At 45.4% G+C, this 21211-nt stretch overlaps 2 protein-coding genes across 12 annotated transcripts in view; one reads left to right on the top strand and one right to left on the bottom strand.

Annotated features, from left to right (window-relative positions):
- The window catches only part of MTMR3 (myotubularin related protein 3), an 83812-nt gene extending 80549 nt beyond the window's left edge, over positions 1 to 3263 (top strand). For 9 of the 11 annotated variants that reach the window (XM_015425352.1, XM_015425350.1, XM_015425347.1 and 6 more), the window contains one exon: positions 645 to 3263. In XM_015425352.1, coding sequence (XP_015280838.1) covers positions 645 to 816 — 172 coding nt within the window. In that variant the 3' untranslated portion in view covers positions 817 to 3263. The remainder of the gene's footprint in view (positions 1 to 644) is intronic. The other 2 variants (XM_015425346.1, XM_015425351.1) reach the window with 2 other exon arrangements.
- A 5694-nt stretch (positions 3264 to 8957) lies between these two features.
- The window catches only part of LOC107122289 (acyl-CoA dehydrogenase family member 11-like), a 26407-nt gene continuing 14153 nt past the window's right edge, over positions 8958 to 21211 (bottom strand). Inside the window, exons 4-14 of the mRNA XM_015425336.1 lie at positions 19697 to 19814; positions 18578 to 18720; positions 18309 to 18458; positions 17482 to 17576; positions 15836 to 15935; positions 14645 to 14785; positions 13803 to 13895; positions 13137 to 13244; positions 12275 to 12446; positions 11277 to 11343; positions 8958 to 9643 (exon numbers count right to left, since the gene is read on the bottom strand). Of these exons, the coding sequence (XP_015280822.1) occupies positions 9517 to 9643; positions 11277 to 11343; positions 12275 to 12446; positions 13137 to 13244; positions 13803 to 13895; positions 14645 to 14785; positions 15836 to 15935; positions 17482 to 17576; positions 18309 to 18458; positions 18578 to 18720; positions 19697 to 19814 (1314 nt within the window). The 3' untranslated portion in view covers positions 8958 to 9516. The remainder of the gene's footprint in view (positions 9644 to 11276; positions 11344 to 12274; positions 12447 to 13136; positions 13245 to 13802; positions 13896 to 14644; positions 14786 to 15835; positions 15936 to 17481; positions 17577 to 18308; positions 18459 to 18577; positions 18721 to 19696; positions 19815 to 21211) is intronic.

The following is a 21211-nucleotide window of genomic DNA, read 5'->3' as shown; positions in this document are numbered from 1 at the left end:
TGAAGGTGCATGTACTAGTGTGGCCCTGCTGACTGACACCTGAGAGGAATGTGTTGACTGCTTTATCATTCAAAACATATGGGCTGTGTCATCTCTGGCTGCTCACCTGTGTGGCTTTGCATGGTCCTTGTTGACTCGCAAACTTTCCCTGTTGAAGGATGGTACTGCTGTAGTTCCTCTGGGCTACAGCTGGCTCAGTATGCCACTGCTGTATATTTTTGTAGTGGTGACCAGCTTGCCAGTTTTCAGGTTTGATCTTAATTTACTTCTCTTCCTTTAACCCTTAGAAAGCATTCACTTGGAGAATGTGGAGGAGTAGCTGAAGTGTTCCAGTGCACCCACACATGGTGCACAAGACCTCAGTAGCCCAAAATTTAAGGGGTATAATCCTTTTTCTTCCTCCAGGTCCCCACTCCTGCTTTTGGCTGGCATCATAGCAACATCATCATCCATGGTGCTCTGATCCACTGCAAGTTGCTGGAGGGAGGGCTCTTTCCTTCCTCTGCCCAAGCTCTGTTTTTTTGGCAACACCCCCACCCCCTTTTTTGCAAGCAATACATTAGTCTTTGTACTGTTCTTGTGCAAACGGCACTCCTGAGTTGCAAATATATTTTAATTTCTTTTCTTCCTGTTCCTGACTGAAGGAATTGTGGGAATGTGTTTTGCTCCAGCTGCTGTAACCAGAAGGTGCCGGTCCCCAGCCAGCAGCTCTTCGAACCGAGCCGGGTCTGCAAATCCTGCTACAGCAGCTTGCATCCTGCTAGCTCCAGCCTTGATCTTGAACTGGACAAGCCTATTGCTGCCACTTCAAACTGAAGCTCCAGCCTGGAAGGAAACTGGGGGAGAGGCTGCCACCTCTGCCCTCAGAGTGGACATGCACACCCTCGATGGACTGAAGCTGGTCAGACTGGAGAGGCCGTGCACTTTGGAGTGGGGAGTACGGAACACTGCTCAGAGGGAGAGGGCGTGAGGATGTATTGGTGGAGTGTGGAAACCTTTACTTTCCATCTGTTGCTCCCCATTTACTTCTCATCCTACTTGTGTGTTATATTGTGTTGATTTTGCTGAAAGACTGTGAAAAGGGGCCTGAGCCTGGAATCTGTTTCTCCCACAGGCATTTTTGCTGCCCTGCTGTTGAACTGTGCTGCAGACAGATAACTCCTGTCTTACCAAGATGAGAGTAGGTGCAATCAGTCCAGGGACATTGTGAATACCTGTAGCATCAGTGCTAGTGCTTTCAGTCACTCCTGTTACTTCCCGACAACAAACTGCTGTTTGGGAAGTCGTTGCTGCTAGAAGAAGTGGAAGCTGCCTTCTCAAGAGAACTCTCTCCCTCTCTGTTCTTAGAGTGGGTTTAGTTATCCTTGCTGCATGAAAAACGGGGGCCGGTTGCAGATCACCTCACCGGGCGATTCTTGGCCAGTGTCGGCCAGCCTGTGGCTTGGAGTGGGAAATGTCAGGACAGTTTTTGGCTAAAGGAAGTATGAGCTTGTTTGAGGGAAGTGAGAGGGAAGGTGATTGGGCAGGCCACCTGTTCACAGGGTGGTTTTTTTAAAAAACTGGCGCCTCTGTGTAAGATTCTGTACATGCACCCTGTTCTAAATGAATTGGTGGCTGGGCTTGTTAGAACCTGTTAAGCATCTCCCCTTGCCCTGCTTTTAAAGACTGGTTTACACAGGAGGCTGCATGCAGAGCTGGGCTGCATCATGTTGTTGGTCAGATTCTCCCCGTCACGATTTTATGCTGAGCAGAATTTCCCAGCAAAGGAGGAGAGCTGCTGGTCAGGGAAGACTGTCCGGCTGAAGCCCACAAAATGAGGCACTTTTTCTCCCAGTTTTGCTCTTTCACAAAAATCTCATATTTAAGGATATGACTGGACCAAAACAATTTTTTAAAAAGCTTCCCTTATATTAAAATCACTTTTTAAATGTTGCCCTGGTAAGGTTTGACAGTGTGCTCACATTTTTGGAGTTTATAATTGGCCTATTGCTCCACTTTTAATCTGCTTGATAGCTGGAGTGGCATTATAATACCACTTTCCCCAGTTTGTTGTCACAGCTAAGCTGACATGGTTTCTGCCTAATGTCATCGATTACTGGTGTGCCTCCACCCCACCCCCCATCCCCCAAATTTGGATTAGTCTGCATGTTTCCATGCTACACTGTTACTGCTTGGAATGGCATCCATGTAGTGGCTTCTCCCACAGTGGCGTGGTTAGCTTGATGCAGTAATACTCTGCATAGCGTTCTTGTGAACTGTGCTAGTAGTTTTCACATCAGAGCCAGTAGCTGCCACAAAGATGGCTTGAAAACTCTTCACGTGGTGTGCCTGAACTGCACAGGAGGCGGAGCCACCATAGGGAGTTCATTTCCTGCAGCACTAGTGTCATAAATGTGTGGACCAACTAAGAAAAGAACCCACAGACAAAGAATCTACTGCAAAGACAGGAATTTTGCCTCTGTGTATTGCAACAGTGATGGCTTTGGGAACTGAATTTTGTAAGGCTGAGATTGTCTTGGAATATCCGAAAGATCTGTGGAACGGGTGTGTCAACATCTGTGACTCTTTGATGTCTGAATTGTCCAGGTTGTTTGAGAAAAGAGCATATGTTGTCTATAACACAATACAAAGGAGGTGTTTGAAGTGGGGGTGGGGTGCAAACCAGGATCCCAAAAGGCTAGTGTAGAAGAGTCGTTTTATCTTTAAGGCAGTCATGGGCTCTAGCTTCCTGGTATTCTTCACACTTCTTCCAATAGGGAGGATTAGTGCAAATTCCAATTTGGACTTCTAAAAATATCAAATGAAATTATTGGGGTTTATGCAGTAATGCATATTATATCTGTAGAGGTTGCAGTTCCAGGTACAGCAGAGACTGCTGGAACAAAAAATGGGAGAAAGTACAGAATTTTTCTGTATCTGTCCATTAATGCAGGGGGGGTTGTTGTTATTTTGGAGGGAAATGGGATTGCATTACACATGGATGGCTGCGTGGTTTTCTGGTACAAGTAGATGGTGAGAACAAAGTCTGATATTTTGCAGTTCATAATGACAGGTGCCAAGAGGTTCTGATACGGGTTTTTGGGGTCTGTGATGTACAGTGTGAATAAACGCTTGCAGCTCTTAGTCTTTTTTGATGAATGAAGCACTTTTTTATTAATATTTTTCTTTGTATGTAAAGCAGGAAACTATCTCCACATAGCTGTATATATAACCCTTTCCTAAAGAGGAGCAAAGTTGCTCCTTTATATTTTTCAGTTTTTTGTCAAAGCAAGACGTAAATACTTTAGAATTGTTAAATATATAAATAAAAGTAAATAAAGTTTAGAGTTTTGCATGGGAGCATTTGCTGACCTGCTTCCTACTTTTGATTTGCCCTTTCTAGGCTCAGAAAACCCACCTGGTATTTGGTGACAGTGTGTGTTCTTGGTGCCTGCTTCCCTACAAGTGACACATGCCTTTGAGAGCGGTAGCACAGAATGCCCAGGGTGGGGTGCTTGCTGCCTTCATAAGCCAAGTGATTAGTTGTGGTTTTCTGGTATAAGAAGCCCTGCTGTTCATTTCTTGCTTAAGAACCAAATAGCATTTTAATTCTTCAGATTTCTCTGTCCATTTTAATCGCCATTACATTTAAAAGTTGGTCCAAAGGTTTCCCCCCCCCCCAATCTCAACAAATCCAAAAGTACGTGGAGAGCAAGAGTCCAGTTTCTGACTGCTTAAATCCTGCTTCAGTGCAGTGTAGAATTCCTACCCCTGGAGCAGTTATTTAGGCCTTTTTTTTACACATGCAGAAATTGAGGCTATGGCAGTAGAATGCTGCACTGATAGAATGGACTGTGTCATCTTAGAATGCAAATGGAGAGTATTGGAAGTTCACATTTGGAGTGATTTATGTAAAAAGCTCCCTGTAAATAGAAAATTACCATAGCATGTGAAGAGCAGGGTAGAAGCTTTCTCCCTATTGTGCGGATTTTCTATTTGCATCTAGGGCTTTTTTTTAATGTGGAGTAACATTAAAAATGGAATCCATCAACTAGTCTGTTCTGCCACCTCATTCTCTTACAATTCAAAACCTCAAAAATGAGTGTATAAAGAGCTACCATTGGGCACAGGGAGTGGTATCTGCTGCTGTAAGCAGCCATTCCGGTGTTCCCAGTTTCATGCTATAAGTATTTTTCTGATTACATGTAGCTATATATCTCTGAATAAGCCTGGAGTTATTCCTAGCACTTCCCTTTCAACTACCATGTTTTGGCAGGAATCTCAGTGCTTGAAGTCCCCCCCTTCTCTCCCTCCACTCTATTGTTGTAGAAAGCACTGTCTGTCTGCCAGTGCCAGATGTGTAACAAGTCTTTCGGTGGCTTCATGAGAACATTCATGTTATAGAAAAGCCTTGCATCAAGAACCAATTATCTGTATTCTCTGGCTATGTGATGAGGCTACTGTTACCAGCCCACCCCTGCCATAGTTTCTCAGCCATCTGTGGAGCTGGATGAACTAGCTATCCAGTGAGTAATCACACATTTTTAGGAACCTTTGGCCCTGCTGATTTTTGCAACTGCAAATGGAAACAGCTGCATAAGCTTAAATTGGGGATCCTCTGTTTGCAACATTTCATCATCATCACCACTTATTTAAAAATACTTGTAAGATTCTAAGCACTGTACAGGGACAAAGTCAATCAAGTCCCTGTCTACAGCCTAAATGCATATTTTGAGCAGAGCATGCTTTCTACTGTTCTAACCAGCTTTGCAAGTAGTCATCAGTGCCAAATCTTGAGAGTTAACGTTCACTTTATGTTCCATAAATGGTTACATGGTGGTTTTGCTGAGACACTGTCTTAGCATACCAAGAGAAAGGACTTAATGTCCAGTTAATCTGTAACTGGACACACGGAATTTGGCCTTGGACTTGCATACTACTTCCTTTGGTAAGGATAGGAAAAGGAATTAATGGATGATGGGAGAGATCTCAGACTTTGAACACAATATTATTTTTTCCACCTATAGAGGGCAGCAAATAGCAGGCTCATGTAGCAAGACTTGTGCTCTTCTCTCCTTGTTTCAAAGGCTTTATGGCTGTGTCCAGTGTGTAAAATAAAGTGTGCCAAAATCCGTGTGGCAGGCTGTGCATGCCATGGATCCAAGCCTTGGAGTATGGTCATCTTGGCAGATCAGCACAGCACAGCACAGCATGTACAGTGGCCAGATTTAGACTAGCATTGGTAAAGGTTTTTGTGTTGTTAGCTTATATGTCTGCTGTTCTTATACAAAAATTTCCCCAGAATTCATTTTATGTAGCTAAAAGTTCCTGATGCCTGTGTGATTCAGTTTACAGTAGGGGCTGCAAATACAGAACTCCTTAACCATTTTATAGATTCATTGTTCATAGTGAAATCCTATTTTAGTGCTTTGTTAAAAATTTGGCAGGAGCAGAGGTAGAGGGATGTTGTAGCTGCAGGAAGTCTCTCCTGAGCCTGCCATCCATTTCCTCTGAGCAGTTGGTCGGTGTATATTCAGTGATGAACTGTATCCAGGATGGCCAGCTATACCACACTAAAAGTTTATGAAAGAGCAAACCAGTAGGTCCAGGGCTCTTTTTGTAGCAGGAACTCCTTTGTGAACTCGAGGCTCCTAGCACGTCTTCTGGTCCCATTCTGGATTGTTTCAGCCCTCTCAGTCTAGAGGAGGTTGACAGATTGATCTCGGCTGTGCGCCCAACTACTTGCAGCCTTGACCCGTGCCCCTCTTGGCTGATTAAAGCTGGCCGAGAGGGGTTGCGAGGTCCTCTTCGGGATATTGTGAACAGATCCCTCTTGGAGGGCTTGTTCCCGGAGGCTCTCAAGGAGGCGATAGTCCGCCCTCTCCTTAAAAAACCAGCACTGGATCCGGCCAATTTGGCTAACTACCGGCCGGTTTCCAATTTGCCTTATCTAGGCAAAGTAATAGAGGGCGGTGGCGGCACAGTTGCAGGCCTTTCTGGATGACACCTCCGCGCTGGATCCGTTCCAGTCCGGCTTCCGCCCGGGCCACGGGACTGAGACAGCACTGGTGGCCCTCACGGATGACCTCCGTAGGCATCTGGATCGGGGCGGGACAGCAGTGGTTCTGCTGTTGGACCTGTCGGCTGCGTTCGACATGGTCGATCACCAGTTGCTCGCCCACCGCCTCGCCAACGTGGGGATTCGGGGATTCGCCTTGCAGTGGCTTGTCTCCTTCCTCCAAGGTCGGTGACAAAGGGTGGCGCTTGGCGAGAGTACATCCCAGAGGCACCCACTAGAGTGTGGAGTGCCACGGAGCTGTGCTCTCGCCGATGTTGTTTAACATCTATATGCGCCCCCTTGCCCAGATTGCCCGGAGGCATAGGCTGGGTTGTCATCAATCTGCTGATGACACCCAGCTCTATCTGTTGTTGGGCGGCCGGTCTGGCTCTAACCTGGAAAATCTGGACCGGGCGTTGCGGGATGTAGCGGACTGGCTCGGACAGAGTCGACTGAAACTAAATCCAACGAAGACGGAGGTCCTATGCCTGAATTGGAGTGGTACAGGGGTAGGGGTCCCACTTCCGGCCTTCGGTGGGGCGCCATTGGTGCCAGCTCCGAGGGTCAGGAGTTTGGGAGTGCTCCTGGATGCTTCCTTGACAATGGAGGCCCAGGTAGCAGCCATCCCCTATGAGGGAACACATCCAACCGGTGCTGAGGGCGCTGCACTGGCTGCCAATAGCGTTCCGGATACGCTTCAAGGTGCTGGTTATGACCTTTAAAGCCCTTTATGGTCTGGGGCCTGTCTACCTGCGGGACCGCCTTTTCCCGTATGTTCCCCCAAGAGCACTGAGATCTGAGTCACAGGACCGTCTGGTCCCCCCTGGCCCTAGGGATGCCAAATTAACATCGACTAGAACTAGGGCGTTCTCCTTGGTAGCACCAATACTATGGAACCAGCTCCCTCATGAGATCCGTGCCCTCCGGGATCTCGGCCAGTTCCGGAAAGCGGCGAAGACGGAGTTATTCCGCCAAGCATTTAATAACTTAGACCAAGCATGAAAGCACTTTATGGCTGCCGCCATGAGTATGTTGTACTGTATGTAAATTTTGATTTTAATGCATTGTATAGACTGTTTTAGAGGTATTGTTTTGTTGGTTTTATTGTTGTAAGCCGCCCTGAGCTGCTTTGGCGGGAGGGTGGGATAAAAATCAAATAAATAATAATAATAAAATAATATTGGGCCCTAATGTAGCCAATCCTCCAAGAGGTTACAGAGCTCTTCTTACAGGAACTACTGTAAGCTCTTGGAGGATTGGCTACATTAGGGGTGTGTCGCTTAATATGCAAATGAGTACCCGCTACAAAAAGAGCCCTGGCAGGTGCAAGAAAGACGGACTTTTCAAGTTGGATTCTAAATTTCACAGGAAGCTTTGAACAAAAATGTTCTTCCTCAGGTAAATACCCCAGTATATAAAGTAAAAAGCAGGCTAACAGAATTCAGTCTCCTTCAGCTTCCATCCAGTCTTACCAAGAAGCTGTTTTTGCCACTGAGAATCATCAGTGATTACATTGGGCTTTCTGTCAAACGAAGGTTTACAGGTTGTGCCCTCCAAAGCTAACTGGCAGCACTTCTCTTGTCCTTGCTGACAAAGTAGTCCAGGAGGAAAAGCATGGACAGTACTCAAAATGTATGGGATAGCGTTAGAGAACATGCAGTGGCACACTTAGAATAAGGCAGCAGTGGACTTAACTTTATTAGCATCCTCATGGTCTACCAATGTGTGCAGAGGTTACAAAGCAAATGTGCATTCTGGGGTCCTCTTAAGGTGTAACTAATCTGTGTAAAGTGATCCCCTTGCTTAATGTATGAGTTGTTTTGTTAGAATGGCCCAAGTTCTGCCCAGCAACCCTTGTAAGAATCCTGGCCATCAGGAGGCTCAAGGTATTCCTCTACCAATTAGGCAGTAGACCATAGTCTGTTTTGCTAGCCTCTCTAGACTAAAGCACATTTCAGTTTCCTTTTGTCTGCCCATGTTGAAAAGTGCTGTCTAGAAGGAGACTGCTTTCCCACTATCCACCCAAATTCATTTTTTTTCTTTTTTGAAAAATCTCGAGTAATTGTAACATTCTGCAATTACATGGGATGTACCTCCACTGCCAGAACAGGCACTTTGTCTTGGTTTTGAGTGTCTTACCTACATACCCATTTGTTATACACTAAAGTGGAGTAGGGAAATTCAGTGGCAATACAATTTTCATACTGGGATTGAGGAACTATAGTTGTTGCTCGACAAGTTTATCCCAGTGGGAAACATAAGAGTCCTCGCTGACTAAGCTGAGGTAGCCCTCTTGGATGTTGGAATTTAAGAAGAATTAGATCAAAAGACTCCCCTATTTTGTCCATCCAGATACCAGTCCCATATAAATTTTGCATGGCCACCTTGGCGTTAAACAGTTTGATGGTGGCTGGGATATATTGAGCCCCAGATGAATAAAAGAAAGATAATATTAGATGCTGCTGTAGCCAACCTTTTAATACGAGCAGCTTGCATTGACCAAGTTAATCTCTGGTCAAACCAGACCCCCTAAATATTTAAAATAGGGGACCTCCTCAATATCATTACCATGAATTCTCCAGCTGTAGTATACATGAGATTTCCCCCCAAAAGAAACCATCTTGGATTTTTGATAGTTAACTATCAGGCGTTCTTCCAGAGACAAAAGCTTCTATCAGAGACGACAGTCCTGATGTTCTTCTTGATAGAACGGCATCATCAGCAAAAAGTAGGATAGAAACTTTAACATTTAACAGCAGATAAGCTCAGTTAGATCACCCCTGTTGTTCAGAGTAGCTATTTTAGCATATGTTAGAGGAAAAAATTTCAGCCTCACCCACATAGCACAGCCCTAACCCAGTGCAATTACATTACAATAAATCCTAGTATCTGTTTCTTTAAAGAAGGAGGTATGGCCAAATTTGGGAGGGGGTGGGTCTTAATAGATGTGGTTAAAGGAAATGGGGTGTGGTAGGCCTGCAAGTCAGTACATGCAGATTTTTTATTCTTGCCACCACCTCGTCCAGATACCACATGAAGTAATGCTCCTTGTTTGGAAATGAATATGACTTGATTGTCTCTTAAGTGCTGAGTGCTGCACTAAGAAATTATCAAGGCCAGAGCCTTCTTACATTATTGAAGCCATGTGAGTCCAGGAAGATGGAGCTGCCTCACTAGGATCACCAACTTCAACAAAAATCTTGCTTTCTGGGCAGCAGATTAAAAACTTTTGAAGGCTTCTTTTTAAATTAGAACTATAAAATTTTTCTACCTAACTAAAGTTCACAATATTTGGGGCACTTTTATTTCATTGCTAGAAAGAGGAAGATTAGTCAGTGCTGTGGGGCATGCACTCATTCATTCACGCCAACAATCACCATTACATTTCATGGCTTTGTTTTATCAGATACACAGAACTGTGTCTGCACCACCAGTTGCTTTTTATTCCAAGCAGGTGCACGGAATGTTTTGATTCTCTGTCACAATTTTCCTTGCAGAACTGGACTTCCATCATAAACCAAAGAGAGATCAAGAAAAGGTGCTTCAGTGTTGTATGAGCCGACTTTGTCTTCTCTGTCTATAGGGCAAAGCTCTTGGTGGCACCATCTACGGGAAAAGCAATAAATTTGTCCCATTTAAGCTGAAACTGCAATTCAGATTTAAGGTTTGTTTCAGTGTTTCTTTGATTTGTTGTGAACTAATGCTGAACTAGAAAACATTGTCTCTTGTCATCAGTATATATAATTCTCAATGTGGATGCTTAAATCTGGAGACGAGCCATGAATAGATGAGACAGATCATTTTCAGACAAACCTGAAAAACACCCCAGGTTTGCAGAAAAATCCGGAAGTACACACATACATTATGTAGATTTAAAAAAATCCCAACCCAATAATAGAAGCGGCCCCTGTAAATTTAAGAAATGCTTGTCCTCATTGTTTAGCAAGTGTACAGTATTGCCAGCCTTCAAGCCTTCATTTCTGTCAGTAAAAGACAAGGAGAAGGCAGGCCTTTTCCAGGGCTGTTTTGGCTTTTGGGGGAGGATTCATTGGGGCTGGCCCCAGCAGCAGCCACAGGGCAATTTGTTATAGAGTGCAGTGTGGTGTAGTGGTTACCATTTCAAACTAAGGTTTGGGGGACCCAAGTCTGAACGTTATGGAAGCTTGCTTGGCGATCTTGGGCTAGTCACTGACTGTGTAATATACCTCACAGGGTGACTGTGAGAATAAAATGGAGCACAGGATAATTATGTAAGTTGCTTTGATCCCCATTGTGGAGAAGGGTGGGGTATAAATTAATAGATATGGTTGAAGATGTGGGGCAGGTAAAAGGAAAATATGAGGGTGGTGGGAAGGATAGATGGAATTACGGAAAGGTGAAGATATGGGGGCTGCAACAACTTGCAAGGAGAAGGGAAACAGGAAATCCCCCCATAAATCCTTACAGGTCTCCCACTTGTAATCATCTAATTCTGACCCAGGCCATGGAGTGTGGATCCAAAAATAAAATAAAATCATACACTGTGGGTCCAGGGACAGATCGGGATTTTCCTACCAGTTTGGAGGAACCTCGGGTTACAGAAAAATATTACATGTTTTAAAAGTACATTAGGGTCACAGAACCATAATTTTAATAATGCCTGCTTCTTTAAGATATGAGACTACATTGTGAGATTTTGGTAGCTATTTGGGGAGTTGGTAAGCAACATTGCTGAGCATTCCAAGCCTTGCTTAGAGTCAGGTGGGGGGTGGGAAGGAACAGAAAAGATAAAAAGAGAAAGCAGAAAATGGGGAAGACAACAAAAAATGGTGGGTGAATGAAATCAATTAATGACTTTGGGAATGAAGAGTCAGCAAAGGAAGAAAAAGGTGTATAATTGGCAGGGAGGACAGGATGGGGAACAAGCAGCAGCCAATGCCATGAGGGAGGCAATGTAAGAGGAAGAGGGGAATGAGAATCTGTTTGATCCCCTTTCCACCAGTATTACACAGCCCACTGTCTCAGACCCTGCATGAGTCTAACCATCATACTCTCCCATCTTTCTCTCTGGCAGTACACACCCCTTCTGCCTTGAGGCCCCAGAGAGAGGGCTTTGTGTCAATCAAATCGGCCTCCTTCATTCTTCACAACAGCTGTACTGACGTCAGTGTTTCGTGACTGCCCCTGTCCTTCAGTGATATCACAGCAGCTTAGTCAATTGGGGGGGGGGGTAGGAGAGAAAATTAGGTGTATTTGGTACCTCTGAGCAGCAACAACGTCTGTAGTTGAGGCATTGGGCCTGGAGGCATATTCCAATAAAAGCACTCCTGCAAGGAGCAAATGCATTATTAATGTTTCCAAACTAGACTAGCAGTCTTGGAGGTATCTACCCCTCACAGCTTAATTGCTCTGGTGAATGTCGGCTTTTATAGGCCAAGGATTTAGCCCCCTCCACCTAATCCGGTGTCATCAAAGCGACAGTATCCAAAGTTCTGGTGCTGTCTCCTTCATGGATGCTTTGTCTGTGACAAGTTCGATTCTGTGGGCAAAAGCTTCATGAGCTTGGGAACAGGTGAGAGTAAAGAGTGCACACTTCCTTATGGAAGCAACGTAAATGTAAGTCTATAATGCTTTTCTCTATAATTATAATTGCATAATGCTCTTCTCCCCTAAGCCTGCACAGTGAGTCTATAACTAATTATTTTAAAATAATAAGTGTGGACATACATCCAGAAAGCAAGGGGAATCTTCCCAGAGAAGTGTGGAAAAGGACCTGAATGTAAGTGATGCAAAGAATGGAATTTCTTGGAAGAACCAGGAAGAAACCCTGCTACTAGAAATTGATTCCTCCTCCAATATGTACTGGGGAGAATGCAAAAAGAATTAAGTCAGTTGTACAAAAAATTTTTGAGTTCTTGACTCAAACAAGAGTCTCACTTCCAAAGTACAGCCAGCACAGTGTGTGATAGAGCACAACCAAAATGGATTATCTGTTCACGCAAGGTTTAAAATCTATATATGTAAATTAGTTGGTGCAAAGATGGGTATGGGAATAAATAGGAAACCTACTGGGTGCATTTTCATTCAAGTTCCTAGAAATGTGACTTGATTTCTAATAACCCAAGTGATGCATGCATCTCCTGTTCCTGTAAGCCACAGCTATGATCTAAGGGCCATATGTTTGCCTCTTACAATAACTTTTGTCACTTCTAAATTGTAACAACTGGCAAAGGGTTGCTTTAACTGTATCCTCATTACCTCCATATATCCGGGCTAGAGTGTAGGCAAAGTCTCTTGCTGCCAGCTGCATCCCTGCTTCCCCCTTCGAGCCGGCTTTCTGAACAAACTGGCCAAGCTTGTGGAGAGCACTTTGAGCTGTTTGTACAGAAGGTTTCAGTTCAGAGCGGCTGAAAGCTGCCTCCAATTTGGCCTGTAAGAAAACCAGACACATTTGAGTTTCCAAAGGTCAACTGCTATTGGCCAACCCCAATCACTGTAACTAGAAAGAGCTGTTTTGAAGGAAGTGCCATTTATTCCATTATCTCGCTACAGGGAGATTCCGTTTTTCTGTCCTGGCTCATAGCTGTTATTCTCCATGTATTCATCTAATAGTTTAAATAACTTTCCGAGGTAGTGGCCATCACCAGAAGGTTACCTTGGAAGAGCTTATTATTGTGCTTTTTGCTCTTCTGCTCCTTTTCAGTTCCAGACCCATCATTCATACTAATGCGCTGAAGTTACTTGCAAGCAGTGTGCTAACTCCACTTCTACTTGAAAAGTATACCTGGCTACCCTGATTCGGATTCCTGTTGTTTAGATATGTCTTTCCCCCAGTGATGCTACATTAAATCTTGATTGCAGTTGCTCACACAAGGTTGAGTACAAGATCTGACTATTTCTGACTCAGGGTAGCAGCAGAATAGATGCCACAACGTAATTCTTCCCTTTTCTTTGAGAAGACAAACTTGCCAAGGCCCAGGTTGTTCAGCTGCAGCACCTCTGCTTGGATTTACTTGGCACCTGGTTTGGTACATTGCTGCTAGGCTCATTTGCAAACTGAACATGTGCAGTAGTAAGGCAAGCGACGACCCCCTGGGGCAGATTAATAGCATACACTCACCTGTGCAGAAGAGAAAAATGCATCCAGCACTTTTCCTTGACTTTTGATGAGGGAGCGGAGGACATCCAAGGAAAGGATATTGGTTGTTCCTTCCCAGATGGTCAGCACCTGTTATGGGAAGGGAGATGCAGAACTGAAACTGTTCAAGTGAATTGATCGTATGGGAAAGTGAGATTCATTGAGGTTCCCACCCACAGCAGATGAAAGCAGTGGCCAAAATATAGATTGCTGAAGGAGATTGGATTAGTAAAGGACTGGAGGGACAGCTACAATTCCCTTGTGATAAATTCTGTTGGCAAGAGTCTTTTCTGTGTGGAGTGAATGGGGGGGGGGGATGGTTACACTGCTCCATGTCTAATAAAGGCATGACAAGCTCCCTTCTGCAGTGCAAAGTCCTCTCAACAGAAGGCTCTTCTAGTGGAGGGGGTGCAGCCTTGCATTCCAAACTCTAGTGTTTGCAAGGAAAACAAGATCTGAAACTTTGAGGGGGTACAAGCAGCCGGGAAGGGGAGAGGAAGCACATATGTATTTCAAATAATTACCATACAAAGCATTGGAATTCGGTAATGCAAACCTTTCCCCTTCTTCCTCTGACCCTGTAACATTTCAAGAAGCAGCTCAAGAAAAAAGAAAAGCAACAGTCCACATTACTAGGTCTTTCCTTACCTGGCTATCCCGGAGAACAGCTGGGAGGCCTGTGTCTTCCATGTAGCCCTGCCCTCCAAAACACTCCAGCCCTTCTGAGTTAACAGCAATAGCCTGCAAAATTGGACTGTGCTTTGGTGTGTACATCCCACATAGTTTGCAGACAGGGAGATCGCCTCTCTACTCTCAGCTGTCCTGCTGCTTACGTTTGGGTCACTGACATACATTGTGTATGATGAGTGTGGTGCCTGCTAATAATTAACAATTATGGTATGGCATTGTGTGTAGCATTGCCAGGAGATCCTAAGATTGCCTGGCGGCCAGAAATTCTAGCTCTTTAGCAGTATGTACCACTAGGTGGCAAGCTGGACTTTCTTTTTAAGGCAAGAGATGTGTCAGAGGTGGTTTGCCATTGCCTGCCTCTGCATCATGACCCTGGTATTCCTTGAAGGTCGCCCTTCCAAATACTAGCCCTAGTCGACCCTGCTTAGCTTCCGAGATCTGACAGGATTGGGCTAGCCTGGGCTATCCAGGCCAGGGCCTGCTATGTTTAGTCGAGGGGTGGGATAGGCACTATTACAGCTGTTCCATCATACACTTATAGTTGTGGAGGGCATGGAAACAGTTATAGGTGAAACTCGGATCAAAAAAGCAAGCTAGGCTGAGACTGAAGCCAGATAAGAGGAGGCTGAAGGAATTGTTGCTGCTAACATTTTGTCCTTAAATATAAACAGAGAACCAAATCTGGTGTGGGGCACTGAACAGGTTCACACTTCATCTATGGCTTCTACTCCTTCCCTTTACGTTTCAGAGTACAGGATAGCACAGGAGGAAAAGGCCAAGTTTAGGCCATGGAACACTACCTGTTTTCCTGTGTAAAGTTTTGCAACAGGTGTGAGCAACCTGAGGATGTGCTGTTCCTGCTCAGTGGCCATGTTGGTTTCCTCCAGCCCAAGCAGTCTGCTTATCTCCATAAGAAGGAGGAATGCTCCTCGGACTTGCACCTGTACAGTCAAGAAGGTTTGTGGGATGTAAAAAAAAAAGTTAAAGCAGAGAACTAAGCAGTCTCCATCTGATCAGTTCCAAGCTAGAAATACAGATACGGTCTATATTCAGGGGATTTGGCCTCACCAACCACCTCTGAATTATGGGACAAAACTGCTGATCTAACATTGAAAATGGTTGCAATATTTCCCGGCAAGTGTTCTACATTGTCCAGCACATGCTTTTCTGTTGTGCAGTATACCTGCTGGCCACACAATCAACATCCCTCCAGTAATACTGACAATTTATATAGACGGGGGGTGGGTGGGTCCCAGAATGCTTAGTGGGCATTCTGTTGTTAATCTTTACAAATTACCCTGTATACTAAGAGGCCACTATTGTATTCTTTTTTCATGTTTGTGTGAGTGAATGCTACGTACAGTGATTTTACAAAAGATCAAAGCAAAGCAGGACCCACCTGGGATCCCAGCTGCTGGGTTCATGTGACCCTATTTCACAAATCACCCTCTTAGCCGCTGTACTACATCAGCTAAATCTAACAGTTATGGTCAATTTCAGCCCTGGCAGTTTGATCCGATAGATGAAGGTCAAAAGCCACGCATATTGGCATGTATCCTTCCACATGTTTGACGACTTCCTCCAGAGCCAGGCAGCTGGGAGTAATGACCGAAGGCTTGAAAAGATCCTTAAACTCACTGAATTCACTGTTTTGATTGATTATATAAGTGCCACTTGTGTTGCTGGGACTCCGCAACCGTAGCTTAAGAGGGGAGGGGAATCACAGGCAGCTGATCAGAAGCAGGCTCACAGAGAGGGCCCAGTTAATCGTCCATTGACCACTGCTGAAGGCTGTTCAGTGGTTATTGGTCCCTATCAAAAAGAGCAGTTCTCCAGTGGTCCTAGGGGTCGGGCAGTCTCCAAAGGCAGGTTCTTTGTGATCCCGGTGGGAAGGGGCTTGTCCCTAGAGTCTTGCTCAATGATAACTCTACATGGCTGCATTCCCCTTAAGTAGCCAAGGCCACAGGCAACCAGCCCTTCAGAATGCTTACCTCCATTCGCGCCAAGGTCTGTATGTGCAAGGGGTGCTCCTTAAGGGGCTTCCCAAAGGCCTCCCTCTTGGTGGCGTAGTCCCTTGCCATAGTGATCATCCTGGGAATGGGAGTGGAAGAAGTCAACAAGGATTCATGCATGCATTTCACGATCCTATTCCATACCTTCATTCAGGGCTCCCCAACATGGTGCTCATTGGCACTATGGCACCTGCTGACACCTTGCCTGGCACCCACTAAGTGTGTTTAGGAAGTGGGAGGGACCAGGTGCGGCTTTTGCTCAGGAAGGTTTCTGATTGACCATCAAAGATTTGATTGGCTGTGCAGATTTTTAAAAACGTTGGTTTGACAGCAGCCGCCACCACAGCAGAAGGATCTTCACTGTGTGACTGACGTTAAGCTGCAGCAGCTGTTTCATGGCAGCTATTTTGTGGCTACACCCAGCACACTGTTAGAATTCCAAAGGTGCCCCCGCAGGCTCAAACAGGTTGGGGACTCCTGCCTTAGTAGCACATTGGATTCAGGCCTTTTGCTTTCTATCAAGGGACAGCTCCCGGAGACGTCCAAGGTATTTTCATACCTGAGGTGGAAAATCCCTCACCATCACCTTCTGATTACGCTAGGCCACAGGCGTTTGGGAAATTCTCCAGTGAAAGTTCTATTGGAATCAACGGAATGGTGCAAGAATATTGAACATCACGTCCAAGGTATTTTCATACCTGAGGAGGAAAATCCCTCACCATCACCTTCTGATTACGCTAGGCCACAGGTGTTTGGGAAATTCTCCAGTGAAAGGATCGCTGGAATCAACGGAATGGTGCAAGAGTTATACTGTGCTCTTGAACAGCACCTATTCATTTTATGAAGGCTTGTTCAGAAGAAATTGCCAATAGATTGTTCCCCACACTGTGCAGGTTTGTTCATCTCCCACTTTGCCATCTGTAAGAGCACCTAAAATGCACCATCTGAGGCAGCAGTCTCACCTATGATGGTCAGAGTCCTCCACTTGAGGGGTACAGTTTTCGGTGCTCAAAACTTTGCAGAAACATCCTGCCTCCTCATTATCTGTGTGACCTGCTGTCAGTGTAACAACCTATCCCATTTTCAAGAAGAAATGTCTTCTGTCTTTTTCTCAAAAGATAAAATTAAGCAACTATTTATTTGTAAACAAATAGAAATGATAATGGATGAACTGAACCCTCATTGTATTGCAATGATTTAGAAAGCTAGTTCTGAAACTCTATGATGATTTGGAAGAAGAAGAAGGGATTGAATTTATACCCCGCCCTTCACTACCCAAAGGAGTCTCAGAGTGGCTTACAAACTCCTTTCCCTGCCCCTCCTCACAACAGAAACTCGATGAGGTAGGTGGGTCTGAGAGAGCTCTGACAGAAACTTCTCTTTTTCTAGAACAGCTGTGCCAGGACCATGGCTTGCCCAAGGTCATCCAGCAGCTGCAAGTGAAGGCATGGGAAATCAAACCCAGTTCTCCCATATTAGAGTCCGTGCACTTAACCACTACACCAAACTGGCCAGGAAGTTGAAAGATGCATTTTCTGAATCAATTTGCTGCTATGCTCAGGTCCTTTGGCTCTACACAAAAGACTGCAGCACAGTAGGGGACAGAAATATGGTACTTAAATTACCTTCTCATGCTTGCAACTGCAGAGATGACATTATGGATCCTGGTAATGGTCAACATGTTAGCAATGGAGGCCACACCTCGACCCTCAGCAGAGATCTGGAAGCGTCAAAGTAACAGCTTAGACTATGTTTTGGGATGCTCTGTCAAGAATAGGGCAGCACATGGATTCTGTTTGTTCCTGTTCCGCTGTGCTCTCTAGACAGATTAAACCCTATCTAAATCTCCACCCTGGGCATGACCTATACAGAGAGTAGTGGTAACCACCACCAAATTCTGCAGCCAGAATTATGCAAATTAAGAAAATATGCCCAGGTAAATGCATGTTTTTGTACGCTCTTCAAGATCAAAGATGGCAGGGAGGGGCAAGAGTGGATTGTATGCCATGAAACGAAGGAAAGGGAAAGTGAGAGCGGTTTTTAAAATGTAACGCCTTCAATGAACCTTGATTATTTTAAAAAATGCAATATGTTGATAAAGATGTGAGTTATGAAAGAGTGAGATCACAGACAGACGGATGGAGTTACATGGAAGCTGCACAGTATGCTGAACCTCTCTCTGTCACACACAAACATGCACAAAAGCCCTGTTCAGCCTGCCTCTGGGTACTGGGAGATTCAACTAGGCAACTTCTTTTCCTCCTCTTTTCAAGTGGCAGCTTACTTTTCCTTTAAAAAACAATTTGGAGCATACTACATTCATCACTGGGTATCAGGCTCAGCTCCTGTATAGCTGCCCTTGTAGGCACAGAATTCACAGAGACCTTGTTCTTCCCAAAAGCATGATCTTTGACCATCTCACTGAGTTAGGCAGAAGAGATAAGAGGTTTACCCGGTGCGCCCTGGCTCCATCTAGGAAGAGCTCAGCTGTCGGCACTTGCTTCGTGCCCAACTTCTCCTTCAGCCGTTGTATCTGGATTCCATTCAGCTTCCCTTCCTTATCCCGTGTTTCCAGGTAGAACAGAGATAGGCCTTTAGAGCCCTGTATCCAGAGAGATGCTCACATGAGAAACCCTGACAGGAAGCAATGAAGGACTAGTAGATATGCTACTGCTTATGCATATGTCTCTTCTACTACCCAGTCTCTCCTGGGAAACTGACCTGTTTTACTTGCCCCTCAGCAGTCATGACCCTCGCCAAGGTCAGACTTATGTCCGAGTCAGTGGCTGATGTGAACCATTTCAAACCATGAAGGGTGTAGCTGCCATCGGGTAGTTCCCGGGCAACTGTCTCGGTGCCATTAGCTGCAAGAAAATGCAGGATCTTAGCTGCCTTTGTAACTTAACAACACTGCAGACACAGCCTCTGTATGGACGTTTTTCCTACAGCCAATCTGGAGAGGGGGCTGGAGCTGAGCTCTACCTTTAAAAATGACAGAGTAAAGCTCTATTTTGCTCCTCCCACCACATTTTAGCCTTTTAATGAGCTATATTTAGTTGTTCTTCCTAGTCGAGTCAGTGTCCCTTTATAACCAAAGCCCAGCTGGGGAGAGGGTATGGGGTGTTGCCCAGCATGTATGTATGATCATCATAAGCTCAGGGGAGAGGCATGAGTGGTGGCAGTGTGGACAAAAGCAAGACAGGAGGCTGGACTGATCCAGCAGGGCTCTTATGTATCTGGCCAGGACCATGTGGAACCCATCCACTCCTATCTCCAGCCCGATTACCACCGCTTCTACAGTGTGGGCACCGTTTTGCAAATCCATTTGGAGTGCCTCTGAAACTTTTTTGAGTGCTCTGTTTGGAGTGCCCACGGAGCTTCTGGGAAGGGCCCTGAAACATCACTTCAGGTCACGTAACCAGAAGTGATGTTGCTGGTTCACTCTAGTAAGCCCCCACCCAAAAGCCCTCTATGGTAAAACTATGGAGATTTCTAGAATATTCTGGTGACATCAGTCACAGCTATGCAACCTGAAGTGACATCGCAAGCCCTCCTAAAACTGCAACATCACTTTTTAGCTCAAATTTATCCTGTTGCTGCTATAGCAGGACCCTCTATCCCAAAGTATCCCAAATTAAGAGAAACTAACAGATGAAAAAAGAATATAAAGTTACCCAGAATACAGTCTTAAAAGCATAAATGCAGTTGATTAAATAAATATGGATCCACTCAAATCAAGCCTCATTGGCTGTTTTTGAAAACGTCCGATTTTATGGCAGAAAGAGCAGGGGCAGCAGGGAGAAGAGTTCTGGTGGCCTTCCCACTGTATGGCATGCTTACCAACATCAGAGCCCCCTTTGCGTTCAGTCATCCACTGGCCAGAGGTCCAGAACTTCCTGGGGTCACGTGATGTTAAGTTGGCATAAGCTTCTTGCACAGGTCTGGGAATACCCAAGGACTGTGTGAGTTGTAAGGGGAAAAAACACAGGATTTCCTTAGATGTGGAAAATGTCCCCAAATCAGCTGGGTTGTATCTCAGTGACTAGGGCTCTGGGACTGAAGCAGAGACATATTGGTCAGAACAGTGAAGTGATTTCATTCCAAGTAAACTCTTAAATTGGAGTATAAAAAGAAATCAGATTGAAAAGTTAAAAATTTCCGATATCTTGGAATCTATTTCAATCACAGAGTTAGTTGGGTCCCACAGAGGAAGGAAATGATTAAATCTGCAAACTGTAACATTTCAGCGCTTACTCATTTTTATTTCACTAAAGGCAACCAATACATTCCGGCTGCAATTAAAGTATTTAATCATAAACGTAGTGCAGGAATGTTCTTTGGATAACGGCCTTTAATAAGGATGTGGAACGAATTCAGTCTAACTTTCTTCGGCTGGTAAGAGAAACAAGGGGTACACGGCTTTACCAGTGTCTCGTCTCCCATGGGGTTTTCACCTCGGCTCTCTTAGTTGGTTATATTTATTAGTACCCCTTTCCTAAGGCTGGGGTGTGCTATCATGAATGCTGTCATTGTCTGTAGAGGCACTGGAATTGGCTGCTTGATGTTTCACAATACCTTCAAGCACAGATGCAGGCATGCCAGCACAACAAAGGGCTGACAAATGAAGAGAAAAACAGGTTGCTTACCAGTAACTGGTGATCTTCGAGTGGTCATCTGTGCATTCACACCAATGGGATCTAGTGCGCCTGCACTGGATCTGCCGGTGCCTAGCAAGCTCTTTTAGAAGGATTTTCGTGCCCAGCCCTACTGAGCATGCTCAGGAGCCCCAGTGAGCATGCCCAGAAGGGCAGGCACGGACATCCCGCCAGTTCCTACCAACCGCCGCGCATCAATCTCCTAACAAATCACGTAGAAGAAGACAGCAGCGGGGCAGGAGGGCGGGTGGTGTGAATGCACAGATGACCACTCGAAGATCACCAGTTACTGGTAAGCAACCTGTTTATCTTCTTCGTGGTCTCTGTGCTTCACACCAATGGGAGATTAGCGAGCAGTAGTTTACCTGGCGGCGGGTGCTGTCAGGTGTTTACTGCTTAGCCGAGGACAGAACCTGACGTCCCAGACTGTCACTGGTGGACTGGCGGACGTCTAGGGCGTAGTGCCTGATGAATGTAGTCGGCGTGGCCCATGTTGCGGCTCTGCAGATGTCCTGCAGCTGTACTCCCTTCAGGAACGCAGTGGATGTGGCTACAGCCCTGGTGGAATGAGCCCGGATGGGGCCTGGCAAGGGCTGCTTCGCCAGTAGGTAACAGAGTTCTATGAGACCTACGATCCACCGGGACAGGCGTTGGGCCGTGATTGGAGTGCCCACACGGGGTGCAGCATATGAGACAAACA

Source organism: Gekko japonicus, unplaced genomic scaffold (assembly GCF_001447785.1).
Source record: "Gekko japonicus isolate JY-2015 unplaced genomic scaffold, Gekko_japonicus_V1.1 scaffold135, whole genome shotgun sequence".
Taxonomy (NCBI): domain Eukaryota; kingdom Metazoa; phylum Chordata; class Lepidosauria; order Squamata; family Gekkonidae; genus Gekko; species Gekko japonicus.
Note: the sequence above shows the minus strand (reverse complement) of the source record. Positions and strands in the feature narration are given on the sequence as shown.